This window comes from Cydia strobilella, chromosome 16 (genome assembly GCF_947568885.1).
Source record: "Cydia strobilella chromosome 16, ilCydStro3.1, whole genome shotgun sequence".
NCBI lineage: Eukaryota > Metazoa > Arthropoda > Insecta > Lepidoptera > Tortricidae > Cydia > Cydia strobilella.
In genome coordinates, this window is record NC_086056.1 from 2,304,882 (window position 1) to 2,325,548 (window position 20,667).

Consider the following 20,667-nt stretch of genomic DNA (forward strand, 5'->3'; position numbering starts at 1 on the left):
ATTGGCGTGATTGGCGTTGGTCGAGCTTTTATAATTAAAGAGAATATTTTATACCACGTCGGTGGCAATCAAGCATACGGCCCGCCTGATGGTAAGCAGTTACCGTAGCCTATGGACGCCTGCAATACCGGAGATATTACACGCGCGTTGCTGACCCTTTAAAAACCTGTACACTCCTTTTTTGAAGAACCCCATACTGTAGCCCCTCGGGAAAACCTCGGCAGGGAGCTCATTCCACAGCCGAAGCGTACGCGGGAGGAAATTCCTCTCAAACCGCAAATTTCTCTTATTTATTAAGTTAACATTAAAAGGGCGATTTTAACACCCTAAATCGAAATATTTTCAGTTAAATGACTATTACACAATCCTAAAAAAAATTTCACTTGGATCGTGGTTTAATAAAACCACACAATAACTTTTTTTTATATTACAATTTACAACGATTAGCAATTTGATAAGTACAAACGTCAAATCTCATTAAACCCGCTGCTTATACGCGGTAGTAATTATAACCAATTATTTTCTTAAGATAATAAAACACATCTCTAATTAACCAACGATAACCTCAAACTCATGTTTGCGACGGCACCAGAAAATATATAAAGGAAAATGTAAATGCATGCGCCGGCGCCAATAGGGATCGACAGCGGAAAATACCCCATATCATTGGTCCATAGAAAATAAGCCAATCGGGAAAGCGGAAAGGGTTTACTGGTGCATCGAAAACAACGCGAACCTCGACTTTAAAGCGATCGTTATAAAAGCGTGCATGATGTGCATTTGTGCAACAAAGTCACGCCCAATCCCAACTTTATTGTCAAGGGTATAAGGGCGTCATAAACTAGGGACCAATATCGGAGTGCGTGCCTGATGGTGGGGGGAGGCGTGGTCGGCGCACACGCATTGCGTGAACGTCTGACAGTGCGTGGACGCGGCGGTGCGGCTTATAGTCGGTTTAGAATCTGTACCACGATAACGTAAGTTCGCATTTGAAACGCGTGTTACGTAAATTGAGTGTTACGGTATTGCGCATTTTTGTTTTAAATTTATTTTTTTTGTTTTTTGCTTAAAGACCGTTGTAAAAAATCAAATCCGACTTTTGAATTCGGAATAAAGACGTTAAATTACAGTTTTCGAGTATTGTAAGAAAAGTGAATATAGATATTGGACCATTGCGACTTGCGTTTAGTTTCTTAGTGAAGTTACCACAATGTGCACAGTGGACGACAGCTGGCTTTTCTCCAACTTTGCTAACCTGGATTTGATGAAGAATGAGGATCTTATAAAGCATAAAGTAAGATTCAAGTTTTATTCTTATATTGCTTATTTTATTCGCAGAAATTTACCGATGGTTCTAAGGTGAACGAATACATTCTGTAGGAAGTGTCTAATCTGTAAACAATGCCTAGTTAAGTTTTCCCGCCGGGTTCTGGGTTCCACCTTTCAAAGGTATCAAAATGATCTCAGTCAAAATGTCGTAGATCAAAATGAATTTAGCCTTTACGCCATTTGTGGACCCTGTAGAATGTTTAAAACATATTTACGCCATTTTACTGATGGCAGAATCAGAATCAGAATCAGAATGCATTTATTCGTTATAACATAGGTACATTGTATTGGTCTTATAGTTAGAGCATATTGCGAACGCTATGTTTTGCCGCTAGGCGTACGAATTTGTTTACCTATATAAACTAAGTTAAACATGCGCTAGTCTAAGGTATTCATGCTTCAATAATCAAATCAATTACAAAAATAATAAATAAGAACAGAAAGATAATTCACAATAATAATAAAATTTAAAACAATAAATATTAAAGAATGTCAACAATGAAAATTTCAAAGAAAACTACAAAAGAATTACAAAAATAGAAAAACGAGCTATAAATTATTATCATTCAAGAACTGCTGTACACTATAGTAACATTTCTTGATTAGCAGTGATTTTAAAGTCTTCTTAAAATGTACAATATTTAATTCTTTTATAGTGTTCGGAATTTTATTATATATTTGAGGTGCCATTCCTAGCACACTTTTGCGCATCATGGCTGTTTTACATACTTTGTGGCATAAATCATTTTTATATTGAGATCGTACAGGGAGCTTTCGTGTGTCAGAAATTTTATCAAAAAGGTTTGGATTACATTTTACAAAGACAGAAATTTCCAGGATATATAGGCAGGGCAGAGTTAGGATATTTAGTGATTTAAAGTACGGAATAACACTATCCATCATTCTTAAACCACACATAGATCGTATACACCTTTTTTGGGCTTTAAGTACTGCGTCTTTATCAGCTGCATTGCCCCAAAAGATGACTCCATATCGTAGTACCGATGCTACAAGTCCATGATAAGCAACAAGTAAAGCTTCATTATTTACCACCTTGGAAAGCTTATGAAGAGCGAATGCTGACTTACTTAATTTTTTACACACATCATTTATATGGTATTTCCAAGTAAGTTGGCTGTCAATGAATAATCCTAGAAATTTGGTCACTCCTATAGTATCTATTATATTTCCATTATAATTAATATTAATATCCTCTGGTTCAATTCGCTGGTAAAAATGCATAATATTCGTTTTTGTCAAATTAATTACTAAATTATTATTACTAAGCCAAATTATTATGTCAGTTATTACATTATTAATGTCATTTTCATAGTTAGTCTGGTTACTGCATTTTATAATAGAGGTACTATCATCGGCAAACTAGATCATAGCGACTGTACGATAGGTATGTTGTTGATACTCAGGTAGGACGGCCTCCTAGCCTAGTCTGTAGTGTTCCTGCCTACGAAGCAGGAGGTCCCGGGTTCGAATCCCGGTAAGGCGAAAGCGAAAGCGAAAGCATACAGCGAAAGACAAGGCAAACCTGTTTGCCTCTCTTTTCGCAGAAAATTCGCGTCTGGACGCTGGCGTCGCTAAGCCTCCCTCCTTGCCTACCTTTGGTGCTTCAATGCCCGAACTGAAAATACACCAAAGGGAGGTATTGAAAGCACTGCGCTGTCTAGACGTGAACAAAGCTAGTGGTCCTGATGGAGTTCCAGCGATTGTGTTGAAAACTTGTGCGCCTGAGTTGTCTCCAGTACTGACACGCCTGTATCGTCTTTCCCTGAGGTCGGGTCAAGTCCCCGAGTCGTGGAAGCTTGCAAACGTACAGCCTGTACCTAAGAAGGGTAGTCGTGCTGACCCGTCAAATTATCGACCTATCGCGATCACCTCCATACTTTGTAAGATTATGGAGCGTGTTCTGAACACCAAGCTCCTGGCATATCTCGAAGGTAACGATCTCCTCAGTGATCGGCAATACGGTTTTCGCCGGAATCGGTCTACTGGGGACCTTCTGATTTATGCCACCCACCTATGGGGCGAGGCCATCGAGAGACATGGTGAGGCTATCGCCGTGTCCCTCGACATTTCCAAGGCTTTTGACAGAGTCTGGCACGACAGCCTAATTAGCAAGCTTTCTGCGTATGGGATCTCCTCTGGCCTGCGCTCCTGGATCACTGATTTCCTGAGGGACCGATCTATTCGAGTTGTCCTAGATGGATGCTCGTCTGATCTTTTGGCTATTAATGCCGGGGTACCTCAGGGTTCAGTCCTCTCCGCGACCCTCTTTCTGCTGCACATCAACGATCTGCTCAAGCCCGGTATCTTTGGGTACGCGGATGACAGCACGGTTACGGAGAGATACCTTGGTGACGCGAGGGTCAGTGTAGCTGACACCAAGATCCTCAGGGAGACCATGGTGGAGCGATTGAATCTGTCCTTGGATGCCGTGTCCGAATGGGGCGAGGCCAACTTGGTTGGATTCAACGCCACTAAAACACAGGCGTGTCTTTTCACTGCAAAACGGAGCCAGTTTACCTTGGCTCCCACTTTCCGAAATGTGTCCCTTCCCGTGACCAACACTTTAGAGCTTCTCGGTCTAAGTTTAAAATCAAACTTAAACTTCGGGTCGACTATTGAGTCTAGGGCTAAAACTGCTGCCAAAAAACTTGGTGTCCTATTTAAGGTGAAGCGGTATTTCACGCCGAATCAGCTTCTCTCCCTATACCAAGCACAGGTACGCTCGTGCATGGAATACTGCTCCCACCTATGGGACGGTTCTGCCAAATATCAGCTGGCGGCCCTGGACTCGGTAGAGCGCCGGGCTCATAGACTCTTTGGTGATGATCCATCGGTCAAGTCAAGGATACAGAGCCTTGAGCATCGCCGTCGAGTCGCTTGCCTATCGGTGTTCTATCGGATACATTTCGGGGAGTGCGCACAGTAACTGCACGACCTGATCCCACCTTCCCCTTTCCATCATCGGACATCCAGGCGCGGGGAGCGTATGCACCCGTTCGTGGTCCACATTCCATTCGTTCGGACGAAACGTTTTGCCTCCTCCTTTTTGGTACGGACGGCTAAGGAATGGAATGCGCTCCCGCCATCTGTATTCCCTGATCAATATGACCTCGGTCTCTTTAAAACAAGAGTGAATAGGCTGTTACTGAACCGGTGAGCTCCATCTTAGGCCCTGTCTTCACTTTCCATCAGGTGTGACTAGGGCCAATCGCCGATCAGTTTATAAAAAAAAAAAAAAAGGGCATTAATTTGTCTGTTTGTCACGAATTTGTTCCTTAGTTATGGATGTTATCTATGTATATAAGTATGTATATAATTTACTACCTTTTTACATTATTCTGTAACACTTGACCTCTTTGCATCTCCATATTAAAACAAATCATGTCAACGTTACACATGTCATTTATGTCGCTCGAGTTTTCATAAGTCATTCCGTTAATCTTAAAACAAAAACGATAAATAAATCAATGAAGAAATATTCTTGTCTAAGTTACAATGCAGATTCTTCCACTATAGATATTATATTGCTGTAATTGTGGAGTTAATTTAAAACAACTAAGGAAGCATAAAATAAATATATTTTCTCATGAAACAAACCGTAACCGAAGACAATAAAATGTATTTTATGTTTTTTCCATTATTTTGCTAATCCAAAAGTCTAATTTCATTACTTAAACGATGTCGTGTTAAGTGACAAATATTTATCGATAGTCGATAAAACACAGTAGTCAATCCCTCTTGATATTTGAGAATTCCGCTTCTTGGAATGTCATCACTAGTGGCAGTGTCTATTTCGTATAAGAGTTCGAACGTCACACGAGGCATGGAATTTTCCCAGATTTCCGTTTCAATATTTGTAATTTTGCTTGCAAATAGCCGAGGTGCTCAAAAATATCTGAACACGCACTCAAACGCCTGGACAATAGATGCGTGTTCAGATATTTGTGAGCACCTTGGCCTCTCCGATATATCTGATGGCGATTGAACAAAATAATTACTCGTTGCTCAAAACCTAGCGATAAAATTGTGTTTAGGTAAATACAGACAGCACCACCCTCCACCCCAAATAAAAACTTGTAATAAATAGAACTTTCTGGCATTTTCACACATATTATTTCTCAATATAGAACCGTCGTATACCTAAAAGCATAATGTTATGCAAAAATGCACGTATGTGTAAATAAGAGTAAGATAAGTCAAAGCGGACGTCGGTGCATTCACCTTAAAATTATCAAGGCTACATGTGCATTTACAAAAAAAGGCATGTGTGAGATAAGTCGTCTTGGAAGACTGCAATGCACTATGATCAGTTATGACCGTAAAATGTGTACCGTCGATATATGGCCTGAACTTGTCGACTGCATACACCACACTCAATAACTCTCTCTCATACGTAGAGTACCGACATTCTTGGTCCGAAAGTTTTCTGCTCAAATACGCTACTGGTTGTTCTACGTCTCCCTCTTTTTGACACAGTACCGCTCCGACGCCCGTGTTTGAGGCGTCACACTGTAAAATAAATGGCTTAGAATAGCCCGGACATTATCATTACTGGCGTTGTCGTAAGGTTTTCAATTTGACGAATGCTGACTCGGCCTCATCATTCCAAATTAGGAGCTTTTTCTTTTAAAAATAAAAACAACACTACTACAACTTCACTGGCTCAGTGACCCAAAAAGGATCTTGGCCTCTGACACAAGAGAGCGCCACTCTGCCCTATTCTGCGCCACTTCACTCCAGTTGGGTAAGCAAGAACACAGGCATATTATATAAGCACCATACCAATGACTTACCCGTCTACTGAGAACATTTCCTCCATATCTTCCATTGTTACATATGCCTTACGATGGCACATATATCCGGCAGCGACCTAAGTCATTTTAAGCTCTTATTTATTTAGTGTCTGTAGTTATTTAAGCACTTCTCAAATTCAAACAAATAGTATGTATTTATTGAACGGTTACATAATAACAATTCAAATTATGCAGAAACGTGCCATTGAAGCCCTCTACTTATTTTTTTGTCGATTTTATTTTTCTGTCTTTTTTTTAGGAAAATTTATAGGTTTGAAAAGCTTCTTATTCTGGTCGGAATAAAAACGAAATCCAGGGTCAATTTTTTTTTATTTATTTTTTTCATTTATTTTTCAAAGGCTTTATTACTCGCCAAACTGCGTATGCAGTTTGTTGGCGAGAAAGCGCTCTTTTTTACAATTTTATGCACCTACTTAAGTTGCTATCTTACTATGCTTACCCTAAGTTTGACATTAAAGTTAGTCTATGAAAACTCCCATTGAGTTACGGAAAATTCCATACGTTTTCCGTAACCCTTGTGGAAGATTTTGTAGAACATACAGTGAAATTGTGCTTATGTTGTACAGAATAAGGAACTATCTATCCAATAATTTTTTTCAAAATCTGAGACAAATGAAAAAAATAATACAACAAAATAAAAAACCCAATTAGTGAGATTTGGTTTTCATCTTATTATATGTCTTCGATAAATAGCAGCTATTGTTTGAAAGGGCTGATTTTTGAATTAGTAACGACATTAGAAGTACTGTATTGTAATAGGACAAAAGCACAATGAACTCGAATGGCAGACGTGACGTAATAGGTAAGGAAAAACCTAGCTGGATCGATAATAATAATAAATGATAATAGAGCCTTTTATTCCTTAAGTATACAATTCATTTTACTTATATTTATTTATTTATTTTTTTAATTTAAGGACCCCTTCTGGGTATAGGCCTCCTCCAACTTTTTCAAATGTGTTCTGTTTTGTGCTTTCTTCATCCAACTTTGTCCAGCTATTGGGACAATATCATCTATCCACCTGGTATTTGGTCTCCCTCTGTGTCTTTTTCCATGAGGTCCCTGCCATTCTGTCACCACTTTGGTCCATCTCTGGTCTTCTAATCTGGCTAAGTGGCCTGCCCACTTCCATTTGAAGGATCTTGAGTGGTCGAGTGCATCTATCACTTTAGTTGTGTTTCTTATTTCTGAGCATCTCTTCTTGTCTCTAAGTTTTATGTTGAGTACACTTCTCTCTATACTCCTTTGACACACCTGGATATTATTCTTTGTCTTTGCGTTCTACAACGCAAAGCTGGATCGATAGTTACCGTAAAATAGGCCTACATTGCTCCAAAGTTTGTTTCAAAATCTAATTTTAATTTTATAATTATATTGTGGGACATAGATATATATGTTGAGACATTCGGAACAAAATGCGCGAAAGCAGATTTCGATGATTTGGACATGTTCAACGCCGTAACGACGGCCATTACAAAGTGTAACCACCGAAAGTGCTGAGGTTCCAAGGGAAGAGGCCGACAGCTGACAAACTGGGCTTGGAACATCAAAAAAGATCTACTGACGCAAGGCTTGACGCCGGATATGACAAAAGACTGCCAATTATGGCGCCAGTGTTCGATGTGCCGACACCAAGTAAATCATCATCATCATCATCGTCATCATATCAGGCTTGTATCGCCCACTGCTGAGCATAGGCCTCTCTTCAAGTACGCCACTTATCCCGGTCCTGAGCCAGTCTCATGCAGAAGTGACCCGCAGTCTTCCGAATGTCGTCCACCCAACGAACCAACGGACGCCAGGCACTCCTTTCGTCTGAAAGCGGCCACCATTCCTTGGCGTGGGATAAGGCAAGGATAATGATGATGATTTTGGGAGATTAGGCGCAATTCACGGTAGATTATGTTTCCTATTTATTTTTGTGCTAATAGAGATAAATACCTACTTAAATAATGAATCGCCTTACAAACACAGGTAAAATAACATAAAGATACTCGTAATAATTCTAAATTTAGAATAGTTGATAGTTGTTTTTCTCCACAATGTGTTGTCGTACTTGTCGTGTGCCATATTGTCTACCGCGAAACAGTGATTTGTTATAAAGGGGCCCACTGACTATCAGTCCGCCGGACGATATGGGCCTGTCAGTTAGAACAAACATTTAAGGGGCCCACTGACTATAAGTCCGCCGGACGATATCGGCCTGTCAGTTAGAACAAAAATTTGACAGTTCCGAACAACTGACAGGCCGATATCGTCTGGCGGATTGATAGTCAGTGGGCCCCTTACAGTACCGGACAAAAGTTTAAGTTCACCCCTGGTTTTCGGTACAAATGAGTACTTTTGTGCGATAATTTTTTGCAGTTCGGATGTCGAAATTTGTTTCCAGAGATGTTTACCTAAAATCTTATGTGTCTTATAGGCATGTAATTGATCAAAAATAACAGAAGTATTTTTTGTGATCCTTATGTATGAGTACAACCTAACCTATCTATAGTTATACATATACGATAATATTATTGCCGCGAAACACGAAAATCGATATTACGTTATCTGCTATAACTCTTGCATATTCGAGCAACAGAGAGGCAGATAACGAAATTCCCTCTGGCCTCTCCTCAGCACGAGCGTTATCAGAATTGCATTCTCGAAAAGTTTGAGGGTTTTGATGACCTAGTTTTTAAAGCTGCTGTCATTTGACCTACAACCCAATTATAAGAATATACAAAGAAGATTACTTAGGTGGTATTAAACTTTCATTTGATTCATTCACATTTTCATTAATTTCTGTATTGACAGAATAAATGGGTTTCACATCACATTTTTAATATTTAGGCTGAATAATAATAATTATTTCGATATATTCGGCAAAAATGATGTAAAAGCTAACTTCTTACGGAAAATTAATACATTAAATAAACGTGTGAAACAGATAACGAGTACATATTCAGCATTTGTACAAAACAGTACGTATTTACAGCGTTGACAATTATTACCAACATTATCTGCTGGATACTGGCATGATAACATTTAACCTCGCTGTTACATAAATAGCACCATATATTGCACGAAATAAATTATAAGCTTCAGTGACAGTTATTAAAGTGAAACTTTTATTCTATTATAGCCTCAATTTTTTTGGTCTGGCTTTATCATATCGCATTACAGAATTACAGCATTAGTAAAATTCTACTTTATTTCTAGTACGTACTTAGAGTGTATACTTTCATAGTCTTTAAAAAAAGCTTCATTATCGGCCTAAGGTTACAATACTTAATTCACGAAGGCTGATATTTGCTTGTAATTTCATACATGATTTTAAGGACAGTAGAGTTAACATTAAATACGGTAATAAAAAGTTAAATATTGAGCAAAAAACAATTTAATAAGGTATTAATTAGCTCATCAAACTTAAAGAAAAAACGATGTTTATGAAAAACACCTCATTAATTCTCTCAGAAGACGCTGTCCAAAAAGTGTTAGGTGAGATGTAGTATAAAAGGAGAATACTTGAATTCGCCCTTTTATTTTAAATACAATTGTATTTGATTTTATAGAATAGTATCTACAGATAACTGTAAAAAATGCACTGCTTAAAAATTATCACAAAATATAATGAAAAATCCACATGTGTTGCCACTTTTTTCTGAACCACTCCTTATAAACTAAATGCATAATAGCGTGAATCATGGGTACTGTACTTGTACTACTGTGAATTCTGATTGATGTCTAGACATTGATAGCGAAATTATGATGGACAATTCGACCTATGGTGCTTTATTAACAGTCTGTCGAATTTCAAAGACTTGCCTGTCATAAATTTAATGTTAAATTAAACATCTACTGAGATAAACTTTGAGGCATATAACATAATCATCAGTGATTTACTTAAAACTTTACATACAGGCAATATTCAATAATTTGCAAACAAGAGTAAAGAAAAAAAAACCGTGAAGACGTACAGACTCGAAGTATAGTCCGCACTTATAACAACATATTGACAAAATTTCTATTAGTATACTTATACAATATGTGGCATAAGGTGTTGCCTTGGGAGACTCCCTTTAAAACGCTGCATTTTTTAAACAGCTGTTGTCAAAGCTTTTAATGCAAATTTTGATACAGAATAAAAAAATGTCGGCGATCTTTTGTCATGCAGTCGAGATTCATAGATTTAGTTAGATTGTTTGGGTCCCGCCCATAAAACTAAGGCTTATTTTCTGATATTTCATTAAACGTAAATTAAATCTTTGAGTCAGAAACGCAATAAACGATGTCGAATTGCCGATTGTTATTAGCAAAGTGATACGTTTACAAACGAGCATGAAGTATTCTTTATCAAGACAAAATTCCTTTACGTCGCCCTTATGTAACTCGCACGTGCAGCGTTGTTTTAAATCTAAAAGCGCGTGGCGCCGTGGCACTACGTCGCGTTCTATAAGCAAATTGTATCGTCCTTGCCTAACGGTAAAATTGTCCAACGTTGTCTTGCGTAATGTCGCGATAAGAGGCCGAGATTCCAGAGAACCTTTTTCGAACTTTTTTAGAATTTTACTGCTTTTAGGCTTGGATTTGATTTTGTTTTACAGGTGCAATCGGATTTGTTTGTTCTTTATTGTTTACGTTTTTATCACTTACTTAGCAGAAATCTTTGTTTACATTGATTTTAATTACGTCCCAATGTTTGTGTATTCTATATCCACTTCCTTACATTAATTTATTGTAGTCATTTGCAATTTAGATGTTTCTAGACGTGGCTGGTTGATTGCTCTTGAACTTTTTCTGCCATTATTTTTCTAATTTCGTTATTTATTCTTTGCTTTGTTTTTATAGGTCTCTAGTTTACTGCTCCTCCTCCGTCTGCGTCTGAAACAGGAATATAGACATTTACATTTAGTTCGACACCTACATATGTATATTTACCATGATGCTTCATGTTAAGTAAGCTTAGTTCTGTGTAAAATTCTATTAGTATAAATTATTCGTCTCTCAACAATTTTGTGTTGTTACATGAATACCTATTTTCTACCTCATAGATGTTTTCTAGACGCCAACGATCTTGTGTTCCGCGGCGGGACGTAGGCCGTGCCGTAGGTCGGGCGCGGACGAGCGGTCGACGCTCTCGCAATGTCACCCCGCGGCGGATTCGGTTCGGCCCCCACCTCCCCAACGCCTTCCTCAGACTGCGTAGTGCGTACTGCGTACCTAACATCATTTCCGAACCGCGGCGTCTTAGATTGAGCTTTTTTGTCTAAAGCGTTATATTAGTTATTTTGCATTTATGATAATTATGGTACATTTGGTATACGCGTGAGTTTGGTTTACTTAAGTGTTGCAGACGTCTGTGTGCCAGTGTGTCATATGCTGTCACTGACCTATTAATGTCGTTTCTTGTTGAAACAAGCGCAGAAATTGTCTGTAAGAGAATCGCTTTTAAAAGTAAAGTCCTTTATATTAATTTGCCAGGTTTATTATTTAATTAATTATATTTGAACGCGTTCTACGTAAAAGCGAAACGTAGAATCACGTAATCAAAGCCATGTTATATTTGTTATTCTTAAAGCATTATCATAAAAGTAATTCGTTTTACATCCACATACATAAAACTCCTAATTGAATATGTCTAAATTTGTTTACTCATTGGACGTTATAAAAAGATATCGCGCTTTACGAAGTTGATTATATATCATTAGATTACATTAAATCCGAGGGCAAGATTTCGTTACTTAGTTTGATCCAGTTTCAAATGAAATATTAAAACTTAGAGATCTCTTGCTCTCGGTGATTTTCTAAGACTGTTCGACCCGGTTTCTCGAGATTTTACTTTGCAAAAGGACAAATGTAAATTTGTCGCTGTCCTTTTCACTTCTTTCAATATATTGTTAAACCAGTGGTCCCCAAAGTTGTCTGGGCCTGGGTTCCGACTCACCTAACAAATACTGCCAAATTCGGGACCCACCTCTTGGCCGTATTAATGGGGGCATAAAATATTATTGGTTACGCTCAGAAGGTGGCACACTTTGTGGGGCACTTGTAAAATATACAGCAAGTATGTTGAGATGGGTCACGTTCTCACGTTATATTAAACGAATTATCTTAAGTTGGAGATTCTCCATGATGCCTAATCAAATTCCTTATATGCCCGGAATTTTGAGACCTGAATACAATTTTTGCTGCGTTACATAATGTATTATGAATAAGCTAAAACTAAAAGGCTGATTTGTCCTAGTTCGCAGGTCCGTATTTCATAGAAATTTTGTAGCCTGTGTGTTTTGACAGTTGTTGTCAAGACCTGTGTCGTCTCAAAGTAAAATACTAAAAACAGAATGGTAGATGTAGGTCGAGCAAAATTCCAATCAAAACTAATCATGTCCTAAATTTAAAATTCCGCTTTCTCCAAACCGCAAATCAAAACCCAAGCGGTCCGGGGACCGTTTCGGCTCACATGTCTCACACGCACGTTGTGGCAGGTCATGTTATAAAAGTTATATAACGCGACGCAGGTACAGATCGTCCGCGTGATATTGGGCGTTGTCGGTCGTCGAACCCTCGCTATCTTCATTATTTGGCCCGCTGAATGTCGTCGCAATGTCACGGGTCACAGACCTAGCGCTGGCGGCGTTGCGTTCCGCCGCGTGAACTATTCGTTTTATAGTTTGTACGAATTGTACGTCTTGTCTAGTTTTCGGGCTGGGGCTTGCATATTTAACTATGTCTTGTACCTCACCAGTCACCTGCAATACTATGATTAGATGTTACTCTTCGAAGGCCGCAAAAATATGTGAAACGCTCTTATGGCTCTACAAATAAGATTGTGTCAGATACTTTTGCGGCCTTCGAAGAGTAACATATTATTTCAGGTGACTGTACCTTAGCTTTTAATGGTCATTAGATTGTTTGTAGTTATCTGGTTTTTTCCTGTCTTTGTTATTTTTTTGGCTTAGATTTTAGGTTTTTTCAGGTATAAGTATTATATTACCTTATTTTAGATTGCCTTCTTTAAAATAACATGAACATTTATTTATTGGTAAGGTTTCAAAATGGGTAATGACCTAACTCAATTATACCTATAAAAACAATCCGTAGATACTTTATACCTGAACGTTATCTTTCGGTATTATGTTTCCAAGAAAATATTTATTTCCTTTATTGTCTTCACTAAGTACCTATTGTTTTTTCATTTCTGTATATTTAATGCGATTGATTTTAATAGGTATTTACGCATTTATATTGTTGGCTAGGTTTAAATCTAGAATTTGATTTTACTTATTGCTCTGGTTGGCTTTCATTTCTATTACAGTCGCCATCTTATATATCGAAGCGGCCAAGGTGTTCACAATATCTAAACAAGCACTCTAACGCCTTATAGAGGCGTGCTCAGATGTTTGCGAGCACCTTGGCCGCTCCGATATATCTGATAGCGACTGTACAATAGCCAAAGCTTGTCCCAAGACATCCAAACTAACCTAATATAATATAAACACAAATTGATACCGCCATATCATATCGCTAATCTTAGTTCGTGTTTCATCTGTATCACTCGTCGCTCCATACAAATATCCAGTTACGAAACTGATCTACCACACTTACGGAACGCTTCACTCGGTCTGTGGGTCGCGGCGACCTCGCTCGCGCCCAAACTCGCGTCGGTCAAGGCCGCCGTCTAGACACCCCCACCCCCCCACCACCCACTACGTCCCCCCTCCCGCGCCTAATCCTCACAACCTATTTTTACCTTGACAGCCTGGGCTGGGACCTGAATCTATCACAGTTTTAATTTAATTATCTTGTGAATACTGTATCAAGGAAGATTTATAATATAACTCCTATTGTAGGTAGACTTATATTGACCGGGATATTAGACCGTGATTACCTTTTGTATTGTTTTTGAGCTTTTGTGTTGTTTACCCGTGAACAAGTTGCATGTAACTGCGTCGGAATATCGATAGCTCAAAAACAATACAAAAGGTAATCACGGTCTATATCCCGATCAATATAAGTCTAGTTAAACTAACCGTGAATCATTCAAAACTGTTACTTGTAGGTACTTATTCATAGTGCAAGGTTTCTAATACCACATTACAATATCACAAAATTGTAATGTACTTTAAATATATATGTGTTTTATTTGTTTTGTACACTTTACTTCTGTGATTTATCTAACTATCACGTTTACAAGATAAACGACAAAAAAATGTCTTTTGTTATTAAATCCAAACATTTTGCTGCCGAGGGCTTATTATTAACAAGGAACAAATCTAATAATTTTATTTGAGTTAATTTAAATACTGCCTACAATGGCTACAATATAAATTATTATCCGGCAAAGATGTCGTATACGAAACATATTTGTCTTTCTCATTTTATCTATCTCTCTCTTCCCAAGGATGAAGGCCAAACCGAAGCCTGTTCTACATGACAAAACCTAGCCTGGTGATTTTCCACGCTAGTATCGATTGCCGCTTCCCCTTCTTGTTTGTCAAGTATCTAGGCACCAAATTGTTTTGGTGGCTAGATGCGTAGCATCCACACATTACAGACAATGTGAACTTTATTGCGAAGCCGTAAGGTCTAGGCATGGTCAATTGAGTGTTTCTATTAATACACTGTCTACAGCCGGGCTAGCACATGATTGGCGCGAGAGTATCTCGCCGCGACATAGACTACCCGTACCCCTTTAATTCATACAGTTAGTAAAAGACGGGTAGTCTATCTCGCGGCGAGATACTGTTTAGTATTTTGTCGAAGTAACGTTTGCAATTGCTAAGGTCAATGTGGAGAAGACCGGTATACAACATTTTTGGTTGGAAAGACCGTCATAGGGCATGAACTCTCGTCTTGTATATACGTAATCACATAAAGTAAATGTGGGGAAGACCGGCCCCCACATTTACTTAATTTGATTGCAAAGAAAATCATTCTTATTTCTCTAATGGTTCCTCTACACGATGGCCCAGCGCTGAACCAGCGAGATGGCCATGAGATCGTTGAGAGCCATGGTTGGCCATCCTATCGCCATCCTGCCGCGCCATAATTTGTCGAAAATTTAATTATTTGACTGTATTACTTGCGCCTAAGAAGGCCCGGTTATTAAACTTGCCTGCTTCCAAAATTGCACTTTTATAAGTGTCAATGGGTTCAAATTTTGCGTCCATGTTCGCTAGTACCGTAAATAAAAATATCGACGGGGCCACACACCATACCTTTTGCTGGGTTCCTTCAAAATTCTACCAGACGATCAGGTTTTATTATAAACAACATTGTTTGTGCTCGCACCTGCCACAAAAGGCACCTGCCTTATACCAAATTTATTCTAAACGCCCAATCACTACACACAATGTATAAAGTATTGTTGTACAGATTATAAATGTGACGTCACCCCGCCTGTGGCCTTGAGACGGTGCACATACATAATGATACATGTGTATTGGAATGTTACAAAAGTACCGTCATTACACTGTCAAAGTGTTGTTTTGTTTTGACCAAGAAATTTACTTCTGTATAATATTTTGACATTTAATTTTCTGTAATATCTTGACATTAGTGTATATAATATTGAATTGTTAATTTGTTTTTGTAACTTGTAAATATTATTGCAAATATTGCATGCCTTCTCTGGTAGAAAATAAGACACGCTTTTTAAAAATGTTATCACCTTATGTACATAATTTAACTATGTTCAGTCAAGGGCATAAATGTATATACATTCCCAAAGTTTCAAAAATATGTGTACCTACGCTCTTACACCTTAGACAATGAGGGCTATCGTTTTTTTGCTCACCAGTTGGCGCCTCTGTTGATGGTGGTCCAAAAGACTAATGAACAGCTGTCAGTCTTTGAAGTGACAAGTGACATTTGACATTTCGAACTATGGAAAAGACCACCATCTACACTAGCGCCCCTAGCGGCGACTTCATACGCGTTAGCCCTCATAAAGTCGTGTTTACATATTTTTGAGCCATTTGTCTGGATCGATATTTTTGCCTTCGACTGTTCTTGCAATAAAAAATTATTGATTTATTGAATGAAAGAGGCTAACGCAAAATTATAGTTTTTACATTGCATTTTAACGGTTTTTTACACGTTTTAATCAATGGCAAATGTCATGAGAAAATTCACACGGAAACTAGGAAATATTTGCAAGGGCAGACTCCACCAGAAACCGTAAAATCTTAAAGTTGGCTCGACAGAAAAAAAAAACAGACATGTTTTCGTGATTTTGTTAACCCAGCAAAAGGTGTGGTTTGTGGCCCCGTCGGTATTTTTATTTATGGTACTAGGTAACATGGACGCAAAATTGTAACTCATTAAGGCAAAAGTATGAAATTTTGAAAGTAGGAACTTTAAAAATTCTTTGGTGCAAGTAGTCAAGTGTAAAAATATGGATGCATACAACTTACTCAAAAATATGTCCCATAGTTATTAATTCGCTGACATAAGAGCTATGGGACATATTTTTGAGTATGATGAGTGCACCCATATTTTTACACTTGACTGCACCTTAACACGACACGTAAGTACCTACTTAATCCATTTCTCCTAGAGTCTGTTTCTTTGCAGGTTGATACAAAAATACCGAATACTGATTAAGATATCGACACAAACAAGTGCCGTTATCTAACGTTAACGGGACGCTTATCAAAACAATATAAAATTTAGCGGACCATGTGACTCTAAGTATTGAGGCAGGTCGCCATTATTAGTTTATTTATGGATCGCCCACACTGTTGTTTAGTAAACCCTATTGGAAAAGTCATAAGGGAGCGTTAATTAATTACGTGACCAAGCCGATTCTCACTGACACTTGGGGGAGAGAGGGATTACGGCAAATATTTATTTATTTATACTTTATTGCACATAAAATAAAGGGCCAAAAAGAGACGTTTGTTGGTGCAGGCTTTGTACTGTATTTGAAAATAATTAAACGATATCACTACCTACTATTTACAAATTAAATACTAATTATAGTATACCTATTATATTTAAATCATAAACTTAAACATATACTTTGTATGATACACTTACATACATATCTACATACATACTTATACATGTACCTACTGTGAAACATTACTTACATCTTTCAGACAAATGCTTGCGCAGCATACGCTTGAACGTGAATTTACTTTGAGCTTTTCTGATATTGAGTGGAAGGTCGTTCCACAGGCGTGTCGCCTGAACAGTATAGGAGTTGGTCAGGAAACCAGTGCGATGAGGGGGAATGGAAAGCTTAAGGCTACGGGAGGGACGGAGAACACCACCAGGGCGAGCAGTAACAAATTTAAATTTGGATCTGAGATATTCTGGTGTATTGGGATCAAATAGAAGAGAGTAAAGTGTACCTAACAGTCTCAAAGATCTTCGCTCACGAATAGGAAGCCAATTAAGCTGCTTACGATAAGCTGATACGTGGTCGTACTTCCGAAGACAAAATATAAACCTAATACAGTTGTTGAGCAGTCTGTCCAGTTTGTTAAGTGAAGTTTGAACTAGATTAGAGTAGCACACATCAGCATAATCGATAGTGGGAAGTACAAGAGCTTGAACGAGAAGGATCTTTGTGCTAATTGGCAAAAAGTTTTTGTACCTGTAAAGCGATCTCAGCGTGTACGTCACTCTGCGACATACATCAGACACCTGGGGTTCCCACGTAAGGCCAAATATCACGTAATTTTCAAGCAAAAAATTGTGTGAAAATGTGAGAATATCAGTAAAACATGGTTCTAAGCTACACTATGCCGAAATTTGACACAGTTCTTGTATCACTAGATTTATATTGACCGGAATATAGACCATGATTACCTTTACCCGTGAACAAGATGCATGCAACTGCGTCGAAATATCGGGAACTCATAAACAATACGAAAGGTAATCACGGTCTATATCCCGGTCAATATAATTCTAATGAAACTGACCGTGAATCATTCAAAACTCTTACAGTTCTTGTATGTTGTATTGTGCTTTGTTTTAATTAAATCCAACGCATTTTTACTCAAAATACTAATTTTGAAAAATCTCACGTTATTAGGGGTGAGAGGAGGGAGTCTAGCCAAATCTCGGGACATCTCACCAGGAGGGGAGAGGGGCAGGGGCGTAGCTAGAGGATATGGCGCCCGGGGCAGTCACCAAATTTGCGCCCCCTGACGACTGACAAAAGTTTCCCTGCTCTGCCTTTTGCCCATTTTGGCGCCCCCCCTTGGATGGCGCTCGGGGCACTTGCCCCCTCTGCCCCCCCCCCCCCCCTAGTTACGCCACTGGGGAGGGGTCAAAAAATCCTTCATAAGGTTCATCGGTGGTCAGTGTGACTGTTACGATATCTGAGTTAGTCATGCTATTAATAGATATATTAGTCATGCGGTAGACGGATGTAGTTTTTCGCGTTGTTTTTAAAATGCTATTGAGAGTTGGAGACTACCAGAGATACTTACCTACAAAATATGATTATTATTTAGTTAAAATGGACGAATTTCTCCAAGATTTTTTTGATCAACACATGTGTACACATAACTATTACATTAAAAACTCTTAAAACCCACACGCATTATGCCAAGAAAATCCATTTTATACCAAAGATACCTCGCATCAAACTCCTGGATCTATTTTATCAAACATAGCTAAAAACCACCGCAAGGAACCGCTTCCACGTTAAAAAACTGCATCAAAATCGGTTCATCCGTTTGAGAGCTTCGATGTCACAGACAGAGGCACAGACAGACATAGGCGTCAAACATATAACACCCCTAATTTATTTATTTATATATATCGATGTAAATAGTAGTATGACTACTTCAAAATATCTGAATATCTGAACACGCCTTTATTGTCAAGGCGTTATATGCGTGTTCAGATATTTTTGAGCACCTCGGCCGCTCCGATATATATATATCTCATAGCGACTGTATGACTTAAATGCTGTTTATCTACCTTGAGCATGAAAGTGAAACCAAATGACGGCACACTGACTGTCGGTATCATATTATTCACATTAACATTGCTAGCTCTACCGTCCTACCTCAACAGACAACAGAGCGATTACTGATTAGTGTTTTGGCACTAGTGCGAAAAACGCTAGGGTTGAACCGATAGATTGTTACTCGTATTCTTTAGAGATGCAACGGATATCCGGTCACTGTCCGGTATCCGGCCATATTTTTACTATCCGGCCGGATACCGGATAGTTATTAAGCACGATATTTATGAAAAACATGCACTAAACACTCGAAACACGTTATAAAAAAAAAAATAACGAAACAAATTAACTAAGCACTTGCAATATAACGACGAAAACTAACGTGCCGCTATTCAATCCCGCACTGTGTGAGAATTAAGTAATTTAGATTACTTTTCTATTAATTAATGCCATGCTTATAACTAGAAACAAGTTGCAACCGGCACCAAACTATATATGCGCACGCGCGCGATCTCGAATTTCCTCCATTTAAGACAAAACTGTTAGCCGGATATTAGGTGGCCGGACAACGGATATTCGGCGGACCCGACGCCCGGATATCCGGTATCCGGCCAAACCACTATCCTTGCATCATAACTGAATGACATCATTTAGATGTCGTTCTGATGTCAGTGTACTGAATGTACATTCGAATTGGCGTGATCATTAGTCCATTTAGATATATTTTCGATGTCACGATGGAGGTGCAGTCGCCTGAGTCGCCATCAGATATATCGGAGCGGCCAGGGTGCTCACAAATATCTGAACACGCCTCTATTGTCAAGGCTGTAGAGTGCGTGTTCAGATATTTTTGAGCACCTCGGCCGCTCCGATATATCTGACGGCGACTGTAAGTTTTATTGGCCTCTTCAAAACATCAAAACACCTGTATCAAAATTCACACACACATTCATCAAGCTCGGTTCATATTTGTCTCACGTGTCGTGTTGTGTTGTGTCGTGACGCATGTCGGTTTTTAATATGGTTGTGTGCACATTTGTCTGACGCAGCGCGTGCATCAGACAAATGTGAACGCAACCATATTAAATGTATAATAAATAATAAAGAGTATGAGTATGAGTAACGGAAAAAATGAAAAAAAAATGAAAATGAAAAGGTTTAATGAGGCAAAAAACATTACATCAGAGAAAACTTGACAGTGGTCACCAAGCTAGGCCGAGCCTGCTGAATAAATATTAGACATTCTTACACAGATTGACTAAGTCCCACAGTAAGCTCAAGAAGGCTTGTGTTGTGGGTACTCAGACAAAACGATATATATATATATAATCCTCGGAGGAGGATACGCAAGGAGGTACGCAAGGAGTTGCGTCGTATTCCTCAGTATTGAGGGTCGTGACTTCCCTTTTGTATCACTTTCTCTCTTACGTTCTTTCTCCATCTGCTTCTGTCTTTGGCGGTGTGGCGAGCCATTTGAACTGTGGAGTCAAGAGCGGTGCGGATCTGGTCAGACCAACGTATTGGACTGCGTCCCCTTCCAGGCCTTTTCCCTTCCACTTATATATAATACAAATACATAATACATCCAAGACT

At 38.7% G+C, this 20,667-nt stretch overlaps 1 protein-coding gene across 3 annotated transcripts in view; it reads left to right on the forward strand.

The window, feature by feature from the left end:
• Positions 1 to 20,667, forward strand: part of LOC134748349 (steroid hormone receptor ERR1) — a 70,404-nt gene that overhangs the window by 16,463 nt on the left and 33,274 nt on the right. Inside the window, exon 1 of one of the 3 annotated variants that reach the window (XM_063683125.1) lies at positions 816 to 1,294. The exons of the other annotated variants lie outside the window; for them this stretch is intronic. Within the exon in view, the coding sequence (XP_063539195.1) occupies positions 1,211 to 1,294 (84 nt within the window). The 5' untranslated portion in view covers positions 816 to 1,210. Of the gene's footprint in view, positions 1 to 815; positions 1,295 to 20,667 lie in introns of those variants that run through there. 3 annotated transcript variants of the gene reach the window in all.